This window comes from Triturus cristatus, chromosome 3_2 (assembly GCF_964204655.1).
Source record: "Triturus cristatus chromosome 3_2, aTriCri1.1, whole genome shotgun sequence".
NCBI classification, from domain to species: Eukaryota; Metazoa; Chordata; class Amphibia; order Caudata; family Salamandridae; genus Triturus; species Triturus cristatus.
The window spans coordinates 312,092,452-312,115,313 of NC_140584.1; the positions used below are offsets into that span (position 1 = coordinate 312,092,452).

Below are 22,862 nucleotides of genomic sequence, written 5' to 3' on the forward strand. Positions count from 1 at the left end.
AACTCATCCGCCAAGATCTAAATCAGGCCCTAACTTTCCATGAGCCGCTTCACTAAGGAGCAAGCAAACACTTTGTAGAGTTGTTGGCATGGGGAAGAATAGAAGCAGGCATTGCATGTAGGAAGGTGAAGAGGGCCAACAAAGATTTGTATGAAAAAAATTGAAAATGCATCCCCTCTGGTGCAGTCAACAAGGTTCATCATAAAATTTGGACCCTCAATTTCAGCAAAAGTACCTCCCACTGAAAGTTGAAGTTTACTTGCATTGCATCAAGCTCAATCATGTGTAGCAGTGTATTGAAAGGTCTCTACCTATGTAATAAGCACAGGACCTAATGAGCTTTTTCTCCACCTAATGGTTGCATAGGCCAAAAATGTCACAGTTCATAACTCTGTATTAACTAACCATATTAATTCAATATATAACTCACTGTTAAAATGGTGATAAATATGGTTGAGAAAAAAGGACATTGTCCTCCAACAAAGGCAGTCCCACTATGGGTCGAAAAGAGAATGAGAGGACAAACAACAGGAGGAAGCATGAATACCATGGGAGGGATTAAGCATTCTATGTGCTAATGGTGTTCTTACCAAATTTACATCTCAACATTATACCAACCACATTGTTCTGGCCACAAACGTTATGACAAGTGTTGCCTTAACGGAACTGTGTTGGCAAAGCGGGGGTTGAATCGCAATTACTTCGAAACCAGTAGTTTAAAACCTGGTTCAAAATTGGGCAACACTCCATTTGAAGATGCATGGGTTTTGGATAAGCAACGACTCATTTTCTTTCTATAGCATTGTCCAACATTGCAAACTAAGCTCAAAGCACTATGAAATGTCCTAAAACGGTGTCACTGAACACACTCCTTGTGAACAACTATTCTTTCAGTAGAAACTATTTTGGGAATCTGTGAACGAAAATGAATATTACATTCATGATGTTATATGCCATGTACAACATGTAATGTCAAATTCTCTTGATGATATTACAATTAAAAAGGATAAAAACAATGTTTCAATTCAATGAGCAACATCTCTTTTTAATTTTTAAATGCACTGATCAATAAATTCCCCTAAAGCGTTAACAGCAAAAATTTGGAATACAAAGCATAGAAAATGAACAAGTGAACAGATTTAAATTCACATTGCAAGTTTATGATTAAAAAAAGTCTTTAGGAGGGAGGCTGAAAGGGTTCCTCAAAGGAGCATCTTAGAGGGAGCACAAGAAGAAACACTTTAGGTGCATGGAGGCACTTTGCATGCATGGACATACCAGAAGTCATTTGTAGAGATCAGGCGACATTATGAATCGTGATGAGCAGGTTTGGGGTATAATTCCAAACCCCCCTCCCCCCACCACCCCTAAATCAAGCACTTTCAAAAGATATCAGACTTGGCTGGATGTTGAGGTTTTCGTGTCTGATTACCGTGTCATATTGCATTTGAATTTCACCCCCTTTTACCACCTCCTGGAATAAGCCTTGACCATTCAGAAGTGGCACCTTTGGAGAGGCAATTTTACAAAACACATAACTAAATCATCTAAATGGAATAAAATAGTATTAAGATCTGAAAGACCAATAGTAAGCAACTGTATCCACAATGGACGCTGCCCAGCAACTACCTACTGCCCCAGAACCTAAAGAAAAAGTCTCACAATCTACTTCTGAATGTTTTCCTTCATTAAAATGTTGGAGAGTGAGGCGTAGAAATAGGCACACTGCAGGTAGCAAGCACTATAAAAACACCTTGAAGGAAGCCTAACCAAGTATACAGTTTAGTAAGGTGGTAGATGCCATTGCTAGGCTTCATAGCTAATCCTGGCTTTACCAGCTTAACTAAATATGCTGAAAATAAACAGTGAATTAGAAATCTGGGCAGGACCCACAACCCAAGAATATTTCCTTGGGAGTGTAGTTCATTGGCCTTCCCATCTAACCCCAGTTGTGGTCAAGTTAGAAAGTGTGGAGCCAGGAGACATGGTTTCTACACTAAGCCTTCATATTTGGGAATTTGTATACGGTGGAGCAATCGCCTTTTGAAATTATTCCACTGTCCAAGACTGGCAGCATTTAGAATCAATCTATTATCAATCTAAAAGCTGTTAATAAGTTTGTGTTAAAAAAAGAATTCTGGACTGGACATTACATAGTTGGTCTACTGGTCTATTCAGGAATAAGAATTATGGTGGTAAAGCAATAGACTTTGAAAGAAGAAGTATTGCATTACAGTTGCAGGTCCCCCACATTACCAAATTGTTTGATCTTGGGAAAATGATATACTTCCTGTGCATCTGTCTGCTGATCTGACACAATGTGTGCACCTTGAAGGAACTGAATGAAAAGAAATAAACACCATTTAAGGGTATTTACCTACAGGTCTCCAGCAGGGCCGGGTGTAACTTGTTTGTGGAAAGCAGAGCGCAGGAATTTTGACAGTTGTTTTTTTGCCCGTAGAGTGGCATTGCCCCACTGGGGGGGAGATACTCTATGAAATCCCCATAACAAAATATGTGAGTAAATGCAAGTGTTTAGGGTAAACATTTTAATAGATATTGTTCAGTTCATGCAAATAAACTGCCCAGAAGACCAAGTCAAGCTGTGTAGAAGAAACCAGGACATGGACAGGCTGCTTCTTTTCCATGCTCCCCTAATTACAAACCTGGAAAATAAAAAAGATGGTTAACGAGGCCCAAGTTGAAAGCATTTACGCAAAACAGCATGCCTATCAAAGAACTATTGATGGAGTACAGCAAATGTATCAATCATCACCAATGGCGGAGACCTTTTTAATCACTAGTGGAGAACAGCACACTTCTATTGATCAACCATCAATTCATCAATGAAGAATAATTCACTAATATCAATCAGCCATCAATAGAGATTAGAAGATGTTTATCAATCACCAATTAATGCATCAACGGAGAACAGCAGTTGTCTATCAATCAATAGTCTGTGCATAATTGAGTAACAGCAAATGTCAATCAATCATCCATCAATGGAGAACAATATACATATATCAATCAGCCATCACTGCTTCTATTTAGAACAGTATATATCTATTAATTGTACAACAATGCATCAATGGTGAATAGCACACAGTTATCAATCAGCCATCAGTAGAGAAAAGGAGACATCTATTAATCAATTGGCAATACATCACTGAAGGCAGCATTAATTTATCAGACAGCTTTTACTGCATCTTTTGAGAACAGCACACGTGTATCACTCACCTATCGATGCACCAATGGAGAGCAGCACACATTTATCAATCAGCTATCACTATATCTAAGGAGAACAGCACACATTGATTCCTCAGCCATCAATGCAGCAATGGTGAACACCACACATCCATCAATCAGCTGTCACCACATCAAAGAAAGACACCTCTTGCATATGTTTCAGCCATCAATAGTAGGCACATGCCTATCGAGCAATTATGAAGAAAGAGCAGCAGGTTTTTCGAAGCAACTACCAACCAACAATCAACCATCAATGAAAGGAAGCAAATGCATGCTGGTGAACCATTGTAATAGACAACACATCTTTCAGTCAGCCATCAATGAAGAACAACACATCAAACAGTGGAGAAGAGTATATTTATTCATTTATTTTTTGTATGTCGCTAAAGCCTTTGGGGGTACCATAGATGCATATCAATCAATCACCAATGGAAGACTACACACTAATGGACTAACAGGGTACATCTTGAATTTCCTTGAGCCATCATTGCAGGATGGAATTTCTGTCAAAGAGCCATTAAAGGAGTGTAACATGTCAATCAATAAGCCATCCATGGCAGACAGAAAAATATCAATCAGGTATCGATGGAAGACAGCATGTCTATAAAAAAGCATTCTATGTTCAAGAGGCCACATCCTCATTGGTGTCTTGTATGTCTATCATCAGCTATTGATATAGGATGACATGTCTGTCAATCAGTCATCAATAGAGCACAATACATCTGCAAGAAACTATCAGTGTCATTTATATCAACCAGTCATCAGTGGAGCACAGCATTTAGTAAATCAGCTATAAATGGAAATCAGCATATCTATATTGGTCAACCATTAATGGGAATTGGCTCATTCCTGTCAGTGGCTCTATAATGGTGCATAGCATATCTATCATTCTGCAGTCAATGTAGTATTGAATGTTATAAAAGGAATGTAACATATCTTTCTCTCAGATTTCAGTGAACAAAGGCACATCTATCAAACAGTTTTCAATTAAGAATGCTCTCACTAAGAACCTGCTTTTATTTGAAGGCAACTTATTTCCCCAATTCAGCCAAAAATACAGGCATTAATGAAAGACACTCTATCCATACCATGTAATGGTTTCTGATTGAGCCATAAACCCAGGAAATCCCACTGAAAGATACCAATGACAAACCATGACAAAGCTAACCAAAACAGAGTTCTAGTTACTTGCCAAAACAACAAGCAAGATATGGTACTATCCTGGCTCAATGACGTGACGGCTTTGAACCCCAACTCTCCTTGAATATAAAGCCACTTGCACGCACTCTGGACAACCTCAACCTCAAGGAACACATTGTCCCAAAAAAAAATATTGCCTGGTACCAGTGACTTCAGAACTGCTGTTTCAGCTCCATACTCTCACATCTGGAAGATGATAATGCTCTACACCATGGCCTCCCAGACTCCACACTGGCATACCTTAGGGGCATCCTACACATGGCAGCACTTCGCATCCAAGTACTGAAGGAATATGATTACACCACCCCCATTTTGGGCGGAACAACATTGGCTCCCCTTGCTGGCACCTATCATCTTCAAAACCACCTGCATCATTTACAAATCCATCACGACTAGCACCTCCACTATTCTTGCAAACAAGCTCACAGTCTCAGATGGTTCTCAGCACACCTGCAGCTAAGACATCATCCGATTGTAGACTAAGCAGTGTAAAAAGAAACATAAAAAACCACACCCTTTTCCATCTATACCCCCAGGGTCTGGAACATCATCCCCGCAGCCACCAGGCCTGCCCCAATGCTGCTGTAATTGAGGAAAAAGTTGAAGACTCACCTCTTTGAAGAACACTACATCACAATACTTTAGCCATCCACAACCCAGCTTCCTCTACTAATAATTGTTGACTTTAAGCTTGCCTTTGACCATGTACAGAGCTCCTTTGCATTTTGGGTAGGATTTTGCGCTATAGAAACACCATATATATACATGTCTTCATACATACATGTAGGGACGTGTAGGTTCATATTTACCTGTTTCCAGTGGGCAGCTGTACTAAGAAAGATAGTGAGTAGCTAAGCCAAGTTGTATTTTTGATCATATTTGTAACTTTGATGTAGCACCTATTGTTCTGAGCTCAGCACAACAAGAGAGTACAGCAAAAACACTGTAAACAGGGAGAACAGGAAAAATCAGTAAAAGTAGGTTCTTCTGGAAAAAGAAAGATGTTTACTGGAGCAACCATTCATTTGGTTGATGTGTGGTTTTTCATTTTAGGTGTTATATTACTTTGTGTGTATTCGTAAAGCACAGTGTTAATCACTAGAGAATTCTGGCACTAAGCAGGCGTGTGTGCCAAGCCCTGCCTAGGTTAGGTTGAATAAATGAAAAGCCAGGTCTCAGGCTTCCTGTGAATTTCATACGAGAGTCAAAGGTTGTTCCGCACTTTAAGAGTGATATGAGAGAATGCTTGTACTCGTGATCTGTTCTGTGTATGGGTGAGATGTATGGGGGTAGGAGTCCTGCAGAGCAGAGGTATATAGGAGGTTGGTAGGAAGAGATGCAGCAGTTCAGATAGGTGGGACCTAACTTGTGTAGTGCCTTGAATTTGTATGCAAGGAGGTTAAAATTATAGTGTTTGTGTATCAAGAGCCAGTGGAGTTCTTTGATGTATGGCGTGATATGGGTTCTGTGTGGGGGGTTGAGGATGAGCCTGGTGGACAAGTTCTAAATGGACTGTAGTCTTCTGATGAGTTGCTTGGTGACCCTGGTGTAGAGGGTGTTCCCGTAGTCCAACTTGTTGGTGACTCGGGCGTGAGTGACAGTTTTTCTGGTGTTGCTGTGGAAACCTTGGAAGATCATCCTCAGCATCTTCAGGGTGTGGAAGCAGGATGCAGTGGCAATGTTGACTTGTGTTGTCATGTCTAGTTTGATGTCAATGATGAAATCAAGGTTTCTTGTGTGGATGCTGAGTGCGGGTGCTGGGTCCAAGTCCAACTGGCTAAAGGTTGGACTCCTATGGCAAGCTGTTCTTAACAAGGATCACTACTTCTGTCTTGTCAGTGTTGATCTTGAGATAGTTGGCATTCACCCAGTTAGTGACTTTAGTCATGCAGACAGTGAACTTGCATCTTGTGTTGGGTGTCTTGTCCAAGAGGAAGAGTATGAATGATTACATGTTTTCTGCGTAGGAGAGCATGTTGATGTCATGTGTGTAGATGATGTTGGCTAGAGGGCTTGTGCATGTACTGAAATGGGTGGGGCTGACCTATGAACCTCGATGCACTCTGCAGGCTTTTGAGGAGAAAGTTGACAGACTTAGAGCTTGTGCTCTCTCTCTGTTAAGGAGGAGGAGATACAGTGAAGATGACTTGGTTGCCGATCTTGTGCAGGCGCCTGATGAGGATGTGGTATGAGACTGTGTCAAATGCTGCGGAGAAGTACGGGAGAATGAGGGCTGATCTGTCTCCTCTGCCAAGGATCACACCACTGTGGTCTGTGGCAATGATGAGTGCTGTTTCTGCGCTCTGGTCGGGGATGAATCCGGACTATGTGGTGTCAAGGAGCTAGTGGTTGCTGAGGTAGTTAAAGGACATATCCTCCCAACCTCTAGGGCAGCTTGGTAAATTGTTACATTGCAAGCACTGATATAATTTTAATCAAATAATAGCTATATGTCAGGAGACATTTTAGCTACTGAAACCATAAGTTTAAGAGTTCTTGGCACTATTCCTACTTCTTACTCCTACTATTACTACTTAAAATGTTTAAAATTCATATCTCCATTTCACCTTACTGGATTTTGTCATTTTTTATGTAATTATGTTTATTAAAATGTTACTCTGTTTTTCGAATTTGGTTTGGATTTTTATTGTTTCAAATTTTTACATTTTTACTGGTTTAGTACTGCATTAGTACTTTAGTCTTTGCCTCTAAGTTAAGCCTGACTGCTCTGTGCAAGGGAGTTGAGCTCAGGTTAGTTTAGTGACTTTAGGGATTCACTCTGACAAGGTTTGGGATTATTCCTGTGGGTGGGTAATAACTCACCCAAATGAATAATCCAATTTCTTATAGTTGTAAAACATTATTTGTATATAAATTGAACTACGTTCAAAAACAGTTAAAGTCTACTAAAGAGAGATTTTTGCTTTGGTAACATAGAGGGAGATATCTGATTTTGTATAAAGTTTCACTTGCTTATCAGTAGGTTCATTACTCTGATTCTATTCTTCCACGTTACTCTCATTACAGCTGTAACATGACTACGCCTCCATTGGCAATTTATTGCCCTAATAAATTTCCAAACAAAAAGTGCCTCTACCTAATCATCCAGTAGGCATATACCCATACTTCCCTCCAAGAAGATGTCCTTTACTGTCCCCAAACTCCCAGGATGGCCTACTTCAGCAATTGAACAGGAGTGTTGAGCGGTCATAATCACAGAAATGAGGAGGAATCAGCTCAGAGTAGTGGGATTACTGATAACTAAATGAAACTGGGGCAGCATAATTTTAGCTCCACCCTTACATGTCACAGAAGAGCAATATTTACGTTCAGTTAGCACAATATACTCTGTGTTCCTTACATTTATTAACATGGAGTGAAATATACAAATGCACTCATGAAGTGTATTCACTGCAGAAACTAGAGATTTATAAATGTGTGCAAATTAATGTTTAGCCTAACCATGAAGAAATGTAGTTTCACACATATTTACACCTATGTCTCAAGTTAAGCTGCACATCTTTAAAAGTGCATTGAATATGTAACCTTGGCTCATTTACCTAAGTTGCATTTATATTGTTGGATTTATTTTGAAGTTGTATGTACATCTATATTCATGTAGTTGAAATGCACATTGTAGTGCTTACAAAGCTAATTCAACTGGGCATGAATTTTTAAATGTTTTTCTTTGTTTGCATTGCATGTTCTCTCCTCTGCAGATGCGGTTTCACAGCTTCATTAGTTGAAGAACGGAGTATTATGTATTAGTGATAGAAAGGTCTGAGAGAGAAAATCATGGCAGAGATGTGGAGAGCTATTGAGCTGAAGAAGTTTCCTATTTATTGCGTATCAGGAATGGTGGGATACTCAAGGTCTGCGTGAGGTTTAATTGGGGTGAGAAAATATGGAGATGTTGCCATTGTAATGTGAAGTTCAACACCATTGGCTCTTGGAGGGGTGGTGTGACATATGGCATATGATGAGTGTTTTGTGTGTTTTAGTTAATGCATACACTGTTTGAGTTTAGTGCAGATCCCTTTGGACTTTGAGACGTACAGACCTCTCTGCTTGTCACTTTTTGGCGAGTGGACAGTTATATGCTAAACAATTGTTCCCTTCAGAAGACTTCTACTGGAGTTTTCACTATGCTGACAGCTTCCTATATTTCAGTTGAATTTTCTTTTCGGACCCTTTTGTAGATAGATTCAAGACTTAGGATATCTGTTTTGGAAATCCTTCATGTTTAGGAAGGAGGAACAGGGTTTCTCAGGGGAACACTGAATCATACTCTTCTGCAACTGGATTGTTCTGACTTCAGTCTTTATTGGCCTTCTATTGTCAAGCCAGAATCCATATTGATGCATTAACATCAGCAGCGGTTCATTCACAGGGGCTCATGGACTTTGACCCCCTTCTGAGGTGAGCCACTACCTCCGAGGCTCACTATTTTCATAATATATTACTCCTGTATCTCCATTCATTTTTCATCTTTATCGGCCGGGGCCACGAAAGCTGTTGGTGGGTGGAATGAGCATCTAAGACTGTTGAAGGAGCCGCACATGTCAGATTGGCTGGTACTTTTACTGTGACCAACCTGACATGCGCAGTTCAGGTTTTCACGTTTGAGGCTATTGTGGAGCTGGGTGAGCAAAGACACAACACCATCGGTCTCCTATGGAGCATTGTGTTTGCATGCCCCAGCCAATCCAAGCACTGCTGTTATGCTGTTTAATATTATGAGCAGCATAAGAGCAGTGCTTCGATTGGTTGAGGAGCTCAGGTTTATTTTTCCCTGGCCAGAAAACACATTTTAACATCCAGACAGCGCAGCGCAAGGCGGGAGGATTTAACTTCGGGACTCAGAGTGCTGAATCCCACAAGGTCTGCAACAGAAGTCTGATGTGATGCTGTATTCCCAGGCCTGAGACAGCACTGCATGTGACAAACGTTTGTGAAACCGACAACCCTCACAACATTGCAAAGATAAAAAGCTTGTCAGCTACACAAAACCAATTAAATTATAATTTCCCAAACCACTTTTTTCTGGTTACTTGCCATGCTTTCCACTTTGGTCTCACTGCACAGCTTGCACCAGAACAAAGCTGTCAGGATCCCTAACCACACCAATTAACTGTGCTGAGCGATGGCTGAAAAGTTTGGTGTCAGATTGCATTTCCAGGCGTGAGGCAGCTCTTCGGCTGTGAGATTAGTCTCAGATGTTAGAACCATTCCGTGTTTGAATCTGTGTTCCGAGTTGTGAGACTCTCCTACAGTATTCACCTTTTTGCCCAACCACTTTCAAAGTCAGCAGCCGCCACAGATTAACATACTTGTAATGTGTCATGATCTTAATACGCTTTTATTCTGAGTATTCACTGGATTGGTTATTAATGTGTAATAAACCCACTTAACTTTAGTTACCGATTCCGTGTCCTTATTGTGTCAGTTGAACTGCATGAACTTTAAATCATTTCATTGAATGCTAACGCATTTGCCTCTCAGTCAGTCAACCAGAAAGATCTCTAAGATGAGAAATGGTAACTACTTCCTGCATGCTCCAAAGACATCCACTGCCTCCTTTCAGTGATTATAGCTCTGAAGAATATCAAACCAACTGCTGATAGGGCTGAGCAGAAACAAGTCATTGAATATAAAAGCATGCAGAGGTCAAACTAATCTAACAGTTGTGCAAAACCTAAAAAACAGCACAACAGATAAGGAAAAAACGAGTTGCACAATATACAAGTTAAAAAGTGCTACATGTCTAATACCTCCAAACCTATTCCCTACAACTCAGGATAAGAAAGTCTGACGAATGTAAAATAACTACCCATGTAGTAGTTCCATCAGCATCTAAGTACAAGCTCGCCCAGCCTTTGCCCAGGAATCAGATTGGCACCTATAGGACTTTCTTGGCACCCTCACGTGGAATGAACTGCTAAAAGAGGAAGCAAACTTCATGCTCAAAACAGTGGTAGACCGTAGAAGGCAAAAGCCTTGTTGATCCAGAATGGATCATTCAACCACCTACACTACATAAACCAGCAGTGCACTCTGCACAAAAAGACAGTGTAGCAAAGACACCATAAAAAGAGAGGACAGGAAAATCAGTCAAAGTAAGTTCCTTTGGAAAATCTCAAGACGGCAAACCCTGATAAAAAAGACTTATGCAATCAGAAATCCAGTATGACAGAAAACCCCCATGAATGGGGAAAATCTCAAGACAAGCAATCCAAGCCTTCTGACCTAAAGAGAATGCTACAGGGGAAGAACATCAAAAAATGCCAGGCTCTCATCAGTAACTTTGCCAGCACATACAAAAGGAGCAAATGGAGGGAACATATGTCAGGATAAGCAATCCAAGCCAACAGTTTCTTATCCAAAGAGAAGGCTACTGGGGAGAACATAAAAAAATGCCAGCCCCTCATCAATAACTTTGCCAGCAAATACAAAAGGAGCAAATGGAGGGAACAAATCGCAACAGACACAACAACCAGAGACCATATGTTGCATTGATCAATGAAGAATCTAAGGGGCCGATTCACAGAACTAGTCTGAGACAAAATCCTAAACTTACTACTTTTGGTATTCACAGAAGGCATTTAGTAGCAGTAGTAAAGTTAGGATTTTGTCTTAAGTTTGACTTAAGTTTGATTTTAGACAGACTTAAGACAGACTTAAGACAGACTTAAGACAAACATAGGGCAGACTTAAGAGAGGCTTAAGACAGACTTAGGACAACATCCTAACTTTACTACTACTAAATGCCTTCTGTAAATATCAAAAGTAGTAAGTTTAGATTTTGTCTCAGATTACTCCTGTGAATCGGGCCCTAATACTTTGGATCTGGGTCACTGAAAAGAGCAGCCTCCAGATCTGCCACAAATTTCCGATACAGAGGTCCAAGTGCTACTGTGTTGAGACAACAATACTATAAAGACGTAAAAACATTGAAATTGCAGGTGACATATCTGTAGACTAAAAAGCAAAAAAGAGAACCAGAAGGAGCAAGAAGATATGACAATGAAGGGTCATACCTTAACAATGCCCCACCACCCAGAAGTGAGTAGGAGAAAGTTGGTAACAGCTTCTAACATCCACGTAGAAAAAGACGAGATGAAAACAATACCCATGGACCCATATATAGAAAATGTAGTAGAATTCTGTTGAACCTTGCCCTCTCTGCAGGGTCACCCTCAAACCTTTTGCCCTCACCCCAACACACCTACTTCGGGGTCCCACAGTTACCGAATGCTCATTCGGTTCCTCAAATAAATTCCTGGTCCTGACGAAAACCTAAGAATTACTAGAAAGGTTGAAACATGTTGACCACACATACATACCAACACTGATATCACTGGCCATTAATACCAGTTACGATATCTATTCACAGTTTTTAATTGTGCCAAGTGACTTCATATTAAATTATTAGGAAGATCACCGCTGACACTTTTAAATATCACTTTTATTTTTCCTCACTCACGTTTTCACTCACCCATATACACGAAAACCCGCTCCGCTGGAATTCCAGGCGTTGAAGCACACCCTGACGGCATTCGGCGGTCAGGGTGGGACCCAGATGATGAAGCATGTCACCAACCAGGTTGGTGAGTGATGGGTCTTTTTCCAAATAGGAATTTATTTTGCTCTGAATTATTCCTTTCTCTATCTCTCCCCCTTCTTTTCGATTGAATCTCTTTCGACTGAATCTTTCTCCCTCCTTTGTTATATACGCATATCCAGACCGGAGGTTCGGGATCCTCATTACCTTCACTCTCTATTGTTTTTCTGATGTAAGCATTAGAGAAGAAGGACTGCCTTGTTCCCCAGGGATCTGGACTGCTGTTATAGAGGCCTCCCTGCAACTGCAAAGAAGACTCACTGCAACTGGACCTGCCTGAGATCTGCTGGCCTCTGCTAGAATGAGTGCCTGATCCTTAAGAGGTGTCTCCCCTGGTTCTGGACCCTGGGCAGGCATCAGAGCGCACTCCACTGCAAGAAAAGGAGAAATCCTGAAGTTATGGGAACTTTGCGACCGTGAACAGACTCGTTCCCAACAGAGAATGTGCTACCTGCAGTGACCGCCAGTGCGAAGATCTGGTGAACCTTAGTCTTTGTACTACAGCGACTGCCAGCAACGACCAGTAGCACAAGATCTGCACTATACGCTAAAGCAATGTAGTGACCGTCAACGCGAAGGTCCCAGAAAGACCGCCTGGAATGCCCAACTGGATCTTCACTCTTCAGTGACGACTGTGTATGATGCCAGCCCTTCTCTTCGCGCTATAGTGGCGACCATCTGCTACACTCACCCTGCTCCTCCTCACGGCCTCCTCCTCCGCAAACTCTCCACGCCATACTTTGAGAAGATAATTTTTTCATCAGGACTAACCTGATCCCTGTATCCGGCCCAAGCTCCACCGCAGTAGGCCTGAACTCATGACTTTTCCCAGGTCTAGCATGGCCAGATGACCGCAGGTATTGTTTTGCTCTTATAGATGATATCTCTACCTAAAAACGTTGCAATTGCATATCTCTGGGTCTATTGATCAGATTTGTATTGTTCTGGTACCATTTTATTTATTATTTATTTTCTATTTTTCTAAATTGGTTTGGGATTCTTCTTGTGTTGTGTTTTTACTTTATTACTGTTCGAGTGCTGCGTAAATATTTGCATAGTGCCTCTAATTTAAGCTTGAATGCTTTTGTGCCAAGCTACCAGAGGGTTAAGCATAGGTTATTTTTGTGACTTTTGTCGTTCACCATGGCAAGGATTGTGGTTGTTGCATGAGTGTGGCTTCCACCCTCTCAACCAATAACCCAATTTCTTACAAGACCCCAATAGGAAATACCTCCTGCTACCAGCTCCAGGAGGGTAGAGCATCAACCTGACATCACGCTATGCTGTGCCTCTGAATGACGACAATCCCACATCTGAGCAGAAAGATGCCCCAATGAGGGTTCTTCCTGTACTGGGGATTCACATAATACAGTGCCCAGGGATGGATACAGGGACCATTCTATCTTTTCCGTGCTCATATTCACCATGGCTCACATGGCAGACACATGTAAAATCAGTGACAAACTTGGATAGCCTGTTAGACCAATGTGGTAGGTATAATGCAACCTGAGACCAAATGGAGAAAATGGACAGTAGAAGGCCCAGCTGGCAGGGAAACAATTGATGATCCCCCCTTAGAGGTTGTTTTTACCTCTCTGTCTGGGATTGTGACTCACTTAGTGGTCAAATATGGTTGCAAGGTTTCACCATGTTATCTGGCAATTCATTGGAGCAAACACAAGTAGATCATGGACAGAGCTCTTAAACATTTCAGACACTCACCCCAGGTCACAGATCTGGGTTTATCCATCGTCATTCTTTAGCTCACTTCGCCACCCCAGTTCAAACCCAGCCATATGGAAATCAGTCTTGACCCTGTTCCTCATGGAAACTGTCCAGCCCGAACTGCCAAGCCAGGTCTTCTCTGGACTGGAAAGAAGCATCCTGGTACCAGTTTCTGGGTTTCACTCCTTATCAGCCAGGTTAGCTTGAATCCAGTGGCAAAGTGAGCAAGGGACCCACATCTGGGCATACCCTGAAAACTTAGGGTGAACAAAGCAAACACAAGGAGATGATAGGTGGAGGGCTGAAACTTTTTAGACACCCCCAGTCACAGATCTGGGTTTAATCCATCATTGTTCTTTAGCTCACTTCGCCACACCAGTTCAGACCCAGCCATATGCAAATTGGTTTTGACCCTGTTCCTCAAGGGAACAGTCCAGCCCGAACTGCCAAGTCAGATCTTCCCTAGACTGGAAACAAGCATCCTGGGACCTGTTTCAAAGTTTCACCTCTCATCAGCCAGGCTAGCTTGAATCTAGTGGCAAAGTGAGCAAGGGATCCACGTCTGGGCATACCCTGCCAACTTAGGGTGAACAAAGCAAACACAAGGAGATGATGGATGGAGCGTTGAAACTTTTCAGACAATCTAGTCACAGATCTGGGTTTAATCCATCATCGCTCTTTAACTCACTTCGCCAGCCCAGTTGAAATCCAGCCATATGCAAATCAGTCTTGACCCTGTTCCTCATGGGAACAGTCGAGCCCGAGCTGCCAATCCAGGTCTTCCTCGGACCGAAAACAAGCATTGTGGGACCAGTTTCATGGTTTCACCCCTCATCAGCCAGGCTAGCTTGAATTCAGTGGCAAAGTGACCAAGGGACTCAGGTCTGTGCACACCTGCCAACTTAGGCAAGAAAAGCAAACACAAGGAAATGATGGAAGGAGCGTTTAAACTTTTCAGGCACTCACCCCAATCACAGATCTGGGTTTATTCCATCATCATTCTTAGCTCATTCTTGAGCTGGCATCATTAGTCGCTTTGGTCAGTCTGGTGTTAATGATCCTTTCACAGGGCAACATATAGGAACCTTGTGTACTGCTCGATTTTTCCGGTCTTATTGTGTTGAAGGGTGATTTAGGTGACTTCAGTCTCTTTCCATTCAAGTCTAAGGGTTAGAGTAGTGTATAGAGCCTATTTATTAGGCACTTCGACATGATCCTGTGTTCTTCCCCATAGATCAGGGTTTGCATACATATCCTAGGGGATAGATTCGTTAGCATTAGGGGTAATCTGTTCTGTAGTGAGGGTATTTCATGGAGCCGTGCTGAATTCAGGCCTGGTAGGCCTTAAACGGGAGAGACTCCATCTTTCCTCCTGCTCTGGCAGCTTGGGATGTTTCTAGGTCATAGGCAGTGTTTTAGTTAGGAGGTGTTATTCGCTTGGAGAGAACCGGTTCAGGCCGGCCCTTATCGAAGGATTGTATTTTTCTTCATGCCGAAGACACTACATCAGGCCGGCCGGCTGGGAACGTGTCCTTGGCACGGGGAGGTACAAGAATTTGGTGGGCGGCAGGTTACGGGCTGGAATTTTCCATGAGGAAATGCACATCTATATTAGTAAAAGTTTGAGGCAGATACTGGCACTTGCTTCTAGTCCATAGGCGGCACCTGGCCGTTAGTAGTAAAGCTGCTACTTATTCCAGGGAAGACAGATGACAAACTTGGAGGTGGAGAAAAACCGAGAAATAGATATTCCAAAGAGAAGAGAGTAGCCGATGAGGAAGAGGTCCCAGTGACTCGGAGAGGGAGACGGGAGTAAACCCGTGATTGCGGAGGTGTGACTTCCAGGCGAAGCCGAGGCGCAGACGAGAAGGGAACCTAGATGACCATTGAGTGCAGGCTACATACGACCAAGGTGATGTCAACCCCTTACTATTAGAGTGTACAACTTAATCTTTCACTTTTCTTTGCAGGTTATGTGATATGTATTATGTTCCGTGAGTGTGCATGTAATAACTAAATAAAGTATTCAGTTTGTAGTAAAGCAATATGTGCTACGTGTTCTTGTGTAAGAGGGTAACCTATTCTTCTAGTCAGCTGTGACTTGACATGAACAGATGTTAATCCTGATCAGGTAGGTGGTAACTGAATAAGGGAGAAAGGAGCCCTTCGAACTGGGGAACAAGTTGTGCTCAACTAGCTGTCTTTGTGTGATCTGATATATAGTAACACTGATTCCCTTGTTGTATGTCGTGGTAATTATAGGATGAACTCGTGCTAAGGCTGCCGTCTGGGCAGGAAGTCCTGGGTCCGTTTGGGACCGCGAGGCTGTGGCTGCCATCTGGGCAGGAAGTCCTGGGTCCGTTTGGGACCGCGAGGCTGTGGCTGCCGTCTGGGCAGGAAGTCCTGGGTCCGTTTGGGACCGCGAGGCTGTGGCTGCCGTCTGGGCAGGAAGTCCTGGGTCCATTTGGGACCGCGAGGCTGTGGCTGCCGTCTGGGCAGGAAGTCCTGGGTCCGTTTGGGACCGCGAGGCTGTGGCTGCCGTCTGGGCAGGAAGTCCTGGGTCCGTTTGGGACCGCGAGGCTGTGACTGCCGTCTGGGCAGGAAGTCTGTGGCTGCCGTTTGGGCAGGAAGTCCTGGGTCCGTTTGGGACCGCGAGGCTGTGACTTGTAGGTCTTGGTATATATAGTAGGAATTCCCTGTCCTTAGGTGGTACATATATGTGGTTATTTAGGTGTAAATAGGCCCTAGGGAGGGGGTAACGTTCTGGTTTGGGTTAGAGAGGCTCTGCTGAGCGGGTTCTATCTGATCCGAAAACCCAAGCAGAACATTTGGCGTCACAAACCGTTTACGAAACCTGTGTGCATTGTGGTTGTCTTGTGTTTGCTTTCGGCGCGTGCGTGGTTTTGTTTGCATTTTATTTTTGTATATTTCTGTGTATAGTTTTTATTTTCCTTCCTTCTTTTCTTTTTCTTCTTTTCTTCTTTTTCCTTTTTCACGATGTTTTCTAGAAGGTCTAAATCTACTTTTAAGTTGCCCGTTGATATTCCCGGATGGGATTCAACGCCTTATGAAGCCTTGGCCCGTGAGTGGGCTGATTCTACTGGTTTGAGTGAGAATTGGAATTCTTCTTTGGAGCTGGCAGAGCCGGCTAATGTGATTGCTTGTTTGCAGAAGGCACCCGTATCGAAGGGTGAGGAGATTCCCATTTTTGGGCGCAGAGGTTGGATTCTTTTGTCTGCATACAGGATTCTGCATGAGAGATTGTTGAAGTTACAGATATCTCTTAAAGATGTGGAAGCGCACTTTGTTGAGATTCAGAATTCTCATACTTTGTTGCGGTGTCAAAATAAGTTGCTTGCTGATAAACTTGAGACTTACCAAACTATTGCCGAACGGGCGGCTGTGCGAATTGCTCGTTATAAATACAAGAACAGGCGCGGTCGGGTTTCGACGCGAAAGGTGCGTCTGGTCGTGGCGACAGCCGGGCTGGATTGGAATCCTGATGAATGGGATAGTAATATCTGGAACTCGACTGATTCTTGTTCCTTGGGTGAGGAGTCTGCCAAGCGCGAGTCTTCTCGCTCCCGCCATGATTGTAAGTCTGCTTCTCGCACCTTTGATGGTGCACCCCGTGATTACGCTCGTTCTTCGAGTGGGATCAATGCTTCTTACACTGATTGTCCCTCTACGAGTACTGATCGGGCTCCTTGTGATGCTCGTCCCGCGGTTTCTGCGCATCCAGTTTTCCGTCGGAAGTTGCAGCAGTCTCCCAATGCTCCGCAGGGTATTTCTTTGGACTGTTTAGAAGACTTTACTCAGCAGGAAATTAGTGATATTTTGCAGCGATTTCGGCAGCGAGCTGGTGAGTCCTTGCTCACATGGATGGTGCGCCTTTATGAACTGGGCGCTGCTGGTATTATGTTGGATACTGGCGATTGTTTAAAGTTCTGTTCCTTGAGTTTGGATTCTACTGTGCAGGATCATTTTCGTAACTATAATGGTGTTGGTCAGATTTCTTTACTCCAATTGGCGACTGAGGGTTGTAATCTAAAATATCCTACTGAATCTGACTGGCCTGTGAATGACAAGCCGTGGTATACTTTGCGTGATGCTGCTCAACGTCTCAAAGAGGAGGTGATGAAAACGGCAATTTTTCTGGGTACTGCTGACAGGTTGCTTGATGGTTCGTTGACATCTTCTGTGCGGAACCGTATCATTCGATCTTCCCCTGTTGCCTATAAGCAGGTCATGATGACTTTATTGATTAATCAGACTGGTAACGTGTTATCTACGGTTTTGGAATCGGTGCGCCAACTCGGTGAGTTGGGTGAGTGGTTTAAACCTGAACGTCAGTCCCGGCCTGACACTCGTACTCCTGGTGAAAATAAACTTACTAGACGCGATATCTTTTCTGGTCTTCTGGCTGATGGTGTGCGTAGGGAAGACATTGACGGTGAGACTACCGCTCGTTTGTGGGAGTTGTTTCGCAAACGTGGCTTGGATCGAAAGGAGGGTGCCCGGCGTGTTCGGACCACTGAGTGTGATCGTGGTGGTTCTGACGGTAGCGGTGATGACGACCGCCGTGGGCGCTCTGTTCGTCGTGATGATCGACGTTCTGCACGTGATGTGTCCCCCCGTCGAGAGAGAGACGGGGAGAGAGAGGGGGAAAGAGAAAGGGGGAGAACTGACTATGTTTACAGCAGACGTAGAGATGATAGGGATCAATCCCCTGAGTTGAGGAGGAGAGAGGATCGTCACAGTTTGGTCGATCGTAACCCGCAGTACAATGCAGAAGATACGAATCCGTTCCGTACTGGGAATGGATATGAACAGGAGGTACCGATACCTAAGAAGCGTGAGAGTCTTTATCCTGATTTATCCTGGTATACAGAATGCAGTAAGAATGATTAGGAAAGAGGTCAAGCTCCGGTACACAGATGGGCTCACAGAGATAATAGACCCTATGTAGATATTGACATTTATTGGAGACATCGTAATATCCAAAGGGCCCGAGCATTGGTAGATACAGGAGCGGAGGCCACTCTTATTCATGGAAAATCGAAGAAGTTTACAGGTCAGCCTTTTACTATTACCGGATTAGGTGGAAAAGAAACCCCTGCAGTTCAAACTTTGCTTGAAATGAGAATAGGTAGAATTCCTAGAAAAGAGTATTCTGTACTAGTAGTGCCACTTCTAGAATTCATAATTGGGATTGATATTTTGAGAGGAATGACTTTGCATCTAGATGACGGATGTTACCAATTTGGAACAACGCATTATATATCGTCCAGACCTATACGGGTTGGTCGTTTAAGAATGCCCCCCATACAAGTTCCCCATGCGACAAAAGTGGTTTGTCAGAAGCAGTATCGTATTCCAGGTGGTCATGAGGAGATTAGTACCACTATTCAGGAGTTAGTGGATGCAGGAGTCATAACCCCAGTTACTTCTGCTTGGAATAATCCTGTTTGGCCGGTGCGTAAGAGTGATAACTCTTGGCGCATGACCGTTGATTATCGAGAATTGAACAAGCACACACCCTCTTTGACTGTTGCAGTACCGGATGTTATTACACTAATTGAGAGAATCCAAAAGCATCCAGGTACATGGTATGCGTCCATTGATATTGCTAATGCTTTCTTTTCAATTCCGATTGCCCCAGAGTGTCAGGAACAATTCAGTTTTACGTGGAACGGGCGTCAGATGACGTTTAGAAGTCTTCCCCAGGGCTATGTGCATAGTCCTACGATATGTCACCGGCTGGTGGCAGAGCATTTGGCTGAGGTACCGGTTCATCCCCAAATTCAGATATGTCATTATATTGATGATGTTTTGATCCAAGGCGAAACACAAGAGGAAGTTCAGACCCAATTAGACAGAGTCATTGAGTGCCTAAATTCCTATCATGCAGTGGGTTCTGAGTTCGCCGAAAACTCACCGAATTGGACACGCTCAAGAGGCGATTGTGATTAAATGGAAATGGTACATACAAGACAGGGCACGTGTGGGCCCGAAAGGAGTTGCTTCTTTACATGAGCAGGTGGCGCGAGCGCCATCGACTGAGACTGAGAGTGAATGTTCCGTACCTTTAGCACAGGAGTCTCCTGTCAAGTGGGGTAAGCCTTTTGATGATTTGTCCGCAGCGGAAAGAAACCATGTTTGGTTCACTGATGGTTCAGCGAGGTTTATAGGGATGACACGGCACTGGAAGGCGGTGTCCTATAATCCGATCACACAGAAATTGTTGAGCACAACTGGTGAAGGTAAAAGCAGCCAATTTGCCGAGCTTTACGCTGTTTACCAAGTTTTGAAACAAGAGTTACCTGGTACATGTCATATTTTCACTGATTCTTGGTCTACTGCCAATGGACTGGCTGTTTGGTTGCCAACTTGGCATTCCCATAATTGGAAGTTACATTCCAAAGAATTATGGGGAAAAGAGTTATGGCAAGAAATTTGGGAGATGCTCCCACAGAGTACTGTTACAATCTTCCATGTGGACGCTCACACCCCGATAGATTCTCTTGACAAATTTTTTCATAACATTGCAGATGAGAAGTCTAAAATTGCTGAGGCAGTGGTGGACAGGCAAGATTCTGATATTGCTGGATTGGCGAAATGGGCACACCAGAAGGCAGGACATTTTGGAGAGAAAGCCACTAGCAGGTGGGCTGCTGATCGAGGAATTTATATTCCCTTAGATTTAATCAAAAATGTTATTTTACACTGCCCCGTTTGTCAGCATATCAGACGGCGTAAGGTGCCCCAAATTGTTAAAGGTCATTTACATCGCGGCAAACTGCCCGCTCAAATTTGGCAGATCGATTACATTGGTCCACTTCCCATGAGTAGGAATTGTCAATATGTTTGCACTATTGTTGATACATACAGTGGCCTGCTGGTAGCCCTTCCCTGTAAGCAAGCTACCCAATTGAATACCATTAAAACATTAGAATTAATTATGATGTACTATGGTGTGCCATTCCAAATTCAATCTGATAATGCATCCCATTTTCGTGGAAGATTGGTACAGGAATTCTGTGCGGAAAACAATATTGAATGGATATTCCATATCCCCTACTACCCACAGGCCTCGGGCCTGGTGGAGAGATTGAATGGCCTGCTAAAGGACCAGCTGCGTAAGTTAACGGATGACAAGTATAAAAATTGGCGAGACTTTTTGCCCCAAGCACTATTGATTTTGAATAATCGTCCTTTTTTAAATGCTGAATCTCCACTTATGCGTTTGTTTCCCCCGAATGTTGAGGCTATGCCTAATGAAATCAGAGAAACTGTGATGTATTGGGAAATTACTCCCGGAGCTTTGGCTCCATGTAGAGCGACCCCAGGGTCGGCAGGTTTAGACTTGCATGCTATGGATGACATTGTTATAAAAAGTAGAGATCGAGTCATCATAGAGACAGGTGTTGGTGTTCAGATACCACCTGGAAATTTCGGATTGATCGCCCCTAGATCGGGGCTGGCTGTAAAAGGCATTCAGGTGCTTGGAGGAATTATCGACAGTGATTATCAGGGAGAGATTAAGGTGCTCCTGCTGAATAGCAGTGAGGTTGACTTACTGATACATCGCACTGACCGAGTGGCTCAATTACTCATAATGCCTGTTTTCAGTGGTGTATTAATGAAAGGCACTGCTCCAACGTTGCTAACTGTACGTGGCCAGAAAGGTTTTGGCTCCACGGATAATCCTGGGGCCAGAGTTTGGGTGCAGTCGCCTAAGAATCCCCCTGAACAAGCAGAGGTCATTGCCACCGGTCAGGACAATACCATTTTGGTTATGAGACCAGGGAAAGATAGCTGGGAAGCGGTCCCGGCTGATAAATGTTATTTACGAGAATGATTAATGCCTGTATTTGGTTCTCTTTCAGATCATTCTTTGGATTGTTGCTGCAGGATGTGTCGGAGCCGGACTGTTTTCGGACTGGTACGACGAGAAAGGAGGGATCCTATCAACCCGGGATGAACTGGGAACCCGAGTGTTGCGTTCCTTCGCTGCATGGGATTCATCATCGAACTTTTGGACCGCACTAGCTAAGAGGGTGACTGACGCCCCTCACTTCTGTTTGACACCGATGAGATCTGTACATGATATTCTGGCGACCTGTCTGGTTGCTGTCCCCGCCTCATTGGAAACTTTAACTCATATTTTTAATGTCTCGAAGGCCCGTCCCAATATTCTCCTGGGTGATTTTGCTACCCATGTATATTGCCCCCTATGTATTGAATTGCCGAACGAGCAAACCCCCATCCAGTCCCAAATACTTACTTATAATATCACACAAGGTGATTTGTGCTTCTTTCTTACGTGTAATCCTAGTGCGATCTCTGAATGTCTACGCCTCAAACTAAAAGGCGCCACTTCATTTACCGCTCACGAACGGACTTTGTGCTTTCAAAGGACACCAACCACATGTGTTTCAGTTCAGAACAATATGACTTGTAATAGTTTGGTAGTTACCCCCAGTCACTATCGCACGATGTTACTACCTGCCGGATGGCTTTTCTCATGTGGTAATACTTCCTGGCCATTTGTCCCTGCAAACATTTCCGGAGGCCCTTGTGCCATTACGAGACTCAGTTTGTTGATGTTCGCATCGCATCCGAATGCCAACTCTCGTGTGCTTCGAGATACTGTAATGTTACAGGAGGATTGTGACCCATCTTTGCATTTATATTCCAAGTCTGAATACCTTAGCTTAGCTGTTTCAATTATTGGTGTTCCTGCTTTGGCGGTTTATAATGCCAAATCTATTGGGAAAATGGCCTGCTGGATGGTGAAATCTATTAATCATACTTCTACAATTTTGTCTGACATGCTATTAGACGCCCAGGGTGAACGTAGGGCCATTTTGCAAAATAGAGCAGCCATTGATTATCTTTTGCTTAAACATGGACATGATTGCTCGGACTTCGAAGGTCTCTGTCGTTTTAACTTGTCTGACCATACACAATCCATTCGTGCTCACATCGACAAGTTGCGTGACTTAACAGAAGAAGTTAGAAAACACATTGACCAGGGCTGGTTTGACTGGCTCTTTAATTGGTTACC

The 22,862-nt window shown here is 43.4% G+C and overlaps 1 protein-coding gene across 1 annotated transcript in view; it reads right to left on the minus strand.

Moving 5' to 3' along the window:
- Positions 1-1,024: 1,024 nt before the first annotated feature.
- Positions 1,025-22,862, minus strand: part of LOC146857250 (uromodulin-like) — a 126,123-nt gene continuing 104,285 nt past the window's right edge. Inside the window, exon 8 of the mRNA XM_085647756.1 lies at positions 1,025-2,666. Within this exon, the coding sequence (XP_085503882.1) occupies positions 2,655-2,666 (12 nt within the window). The 3' untranslated portion in view covers positions 1,025-2,654. The remainder of the gene's footprint in view (positions 2,667-22,862) is intronic.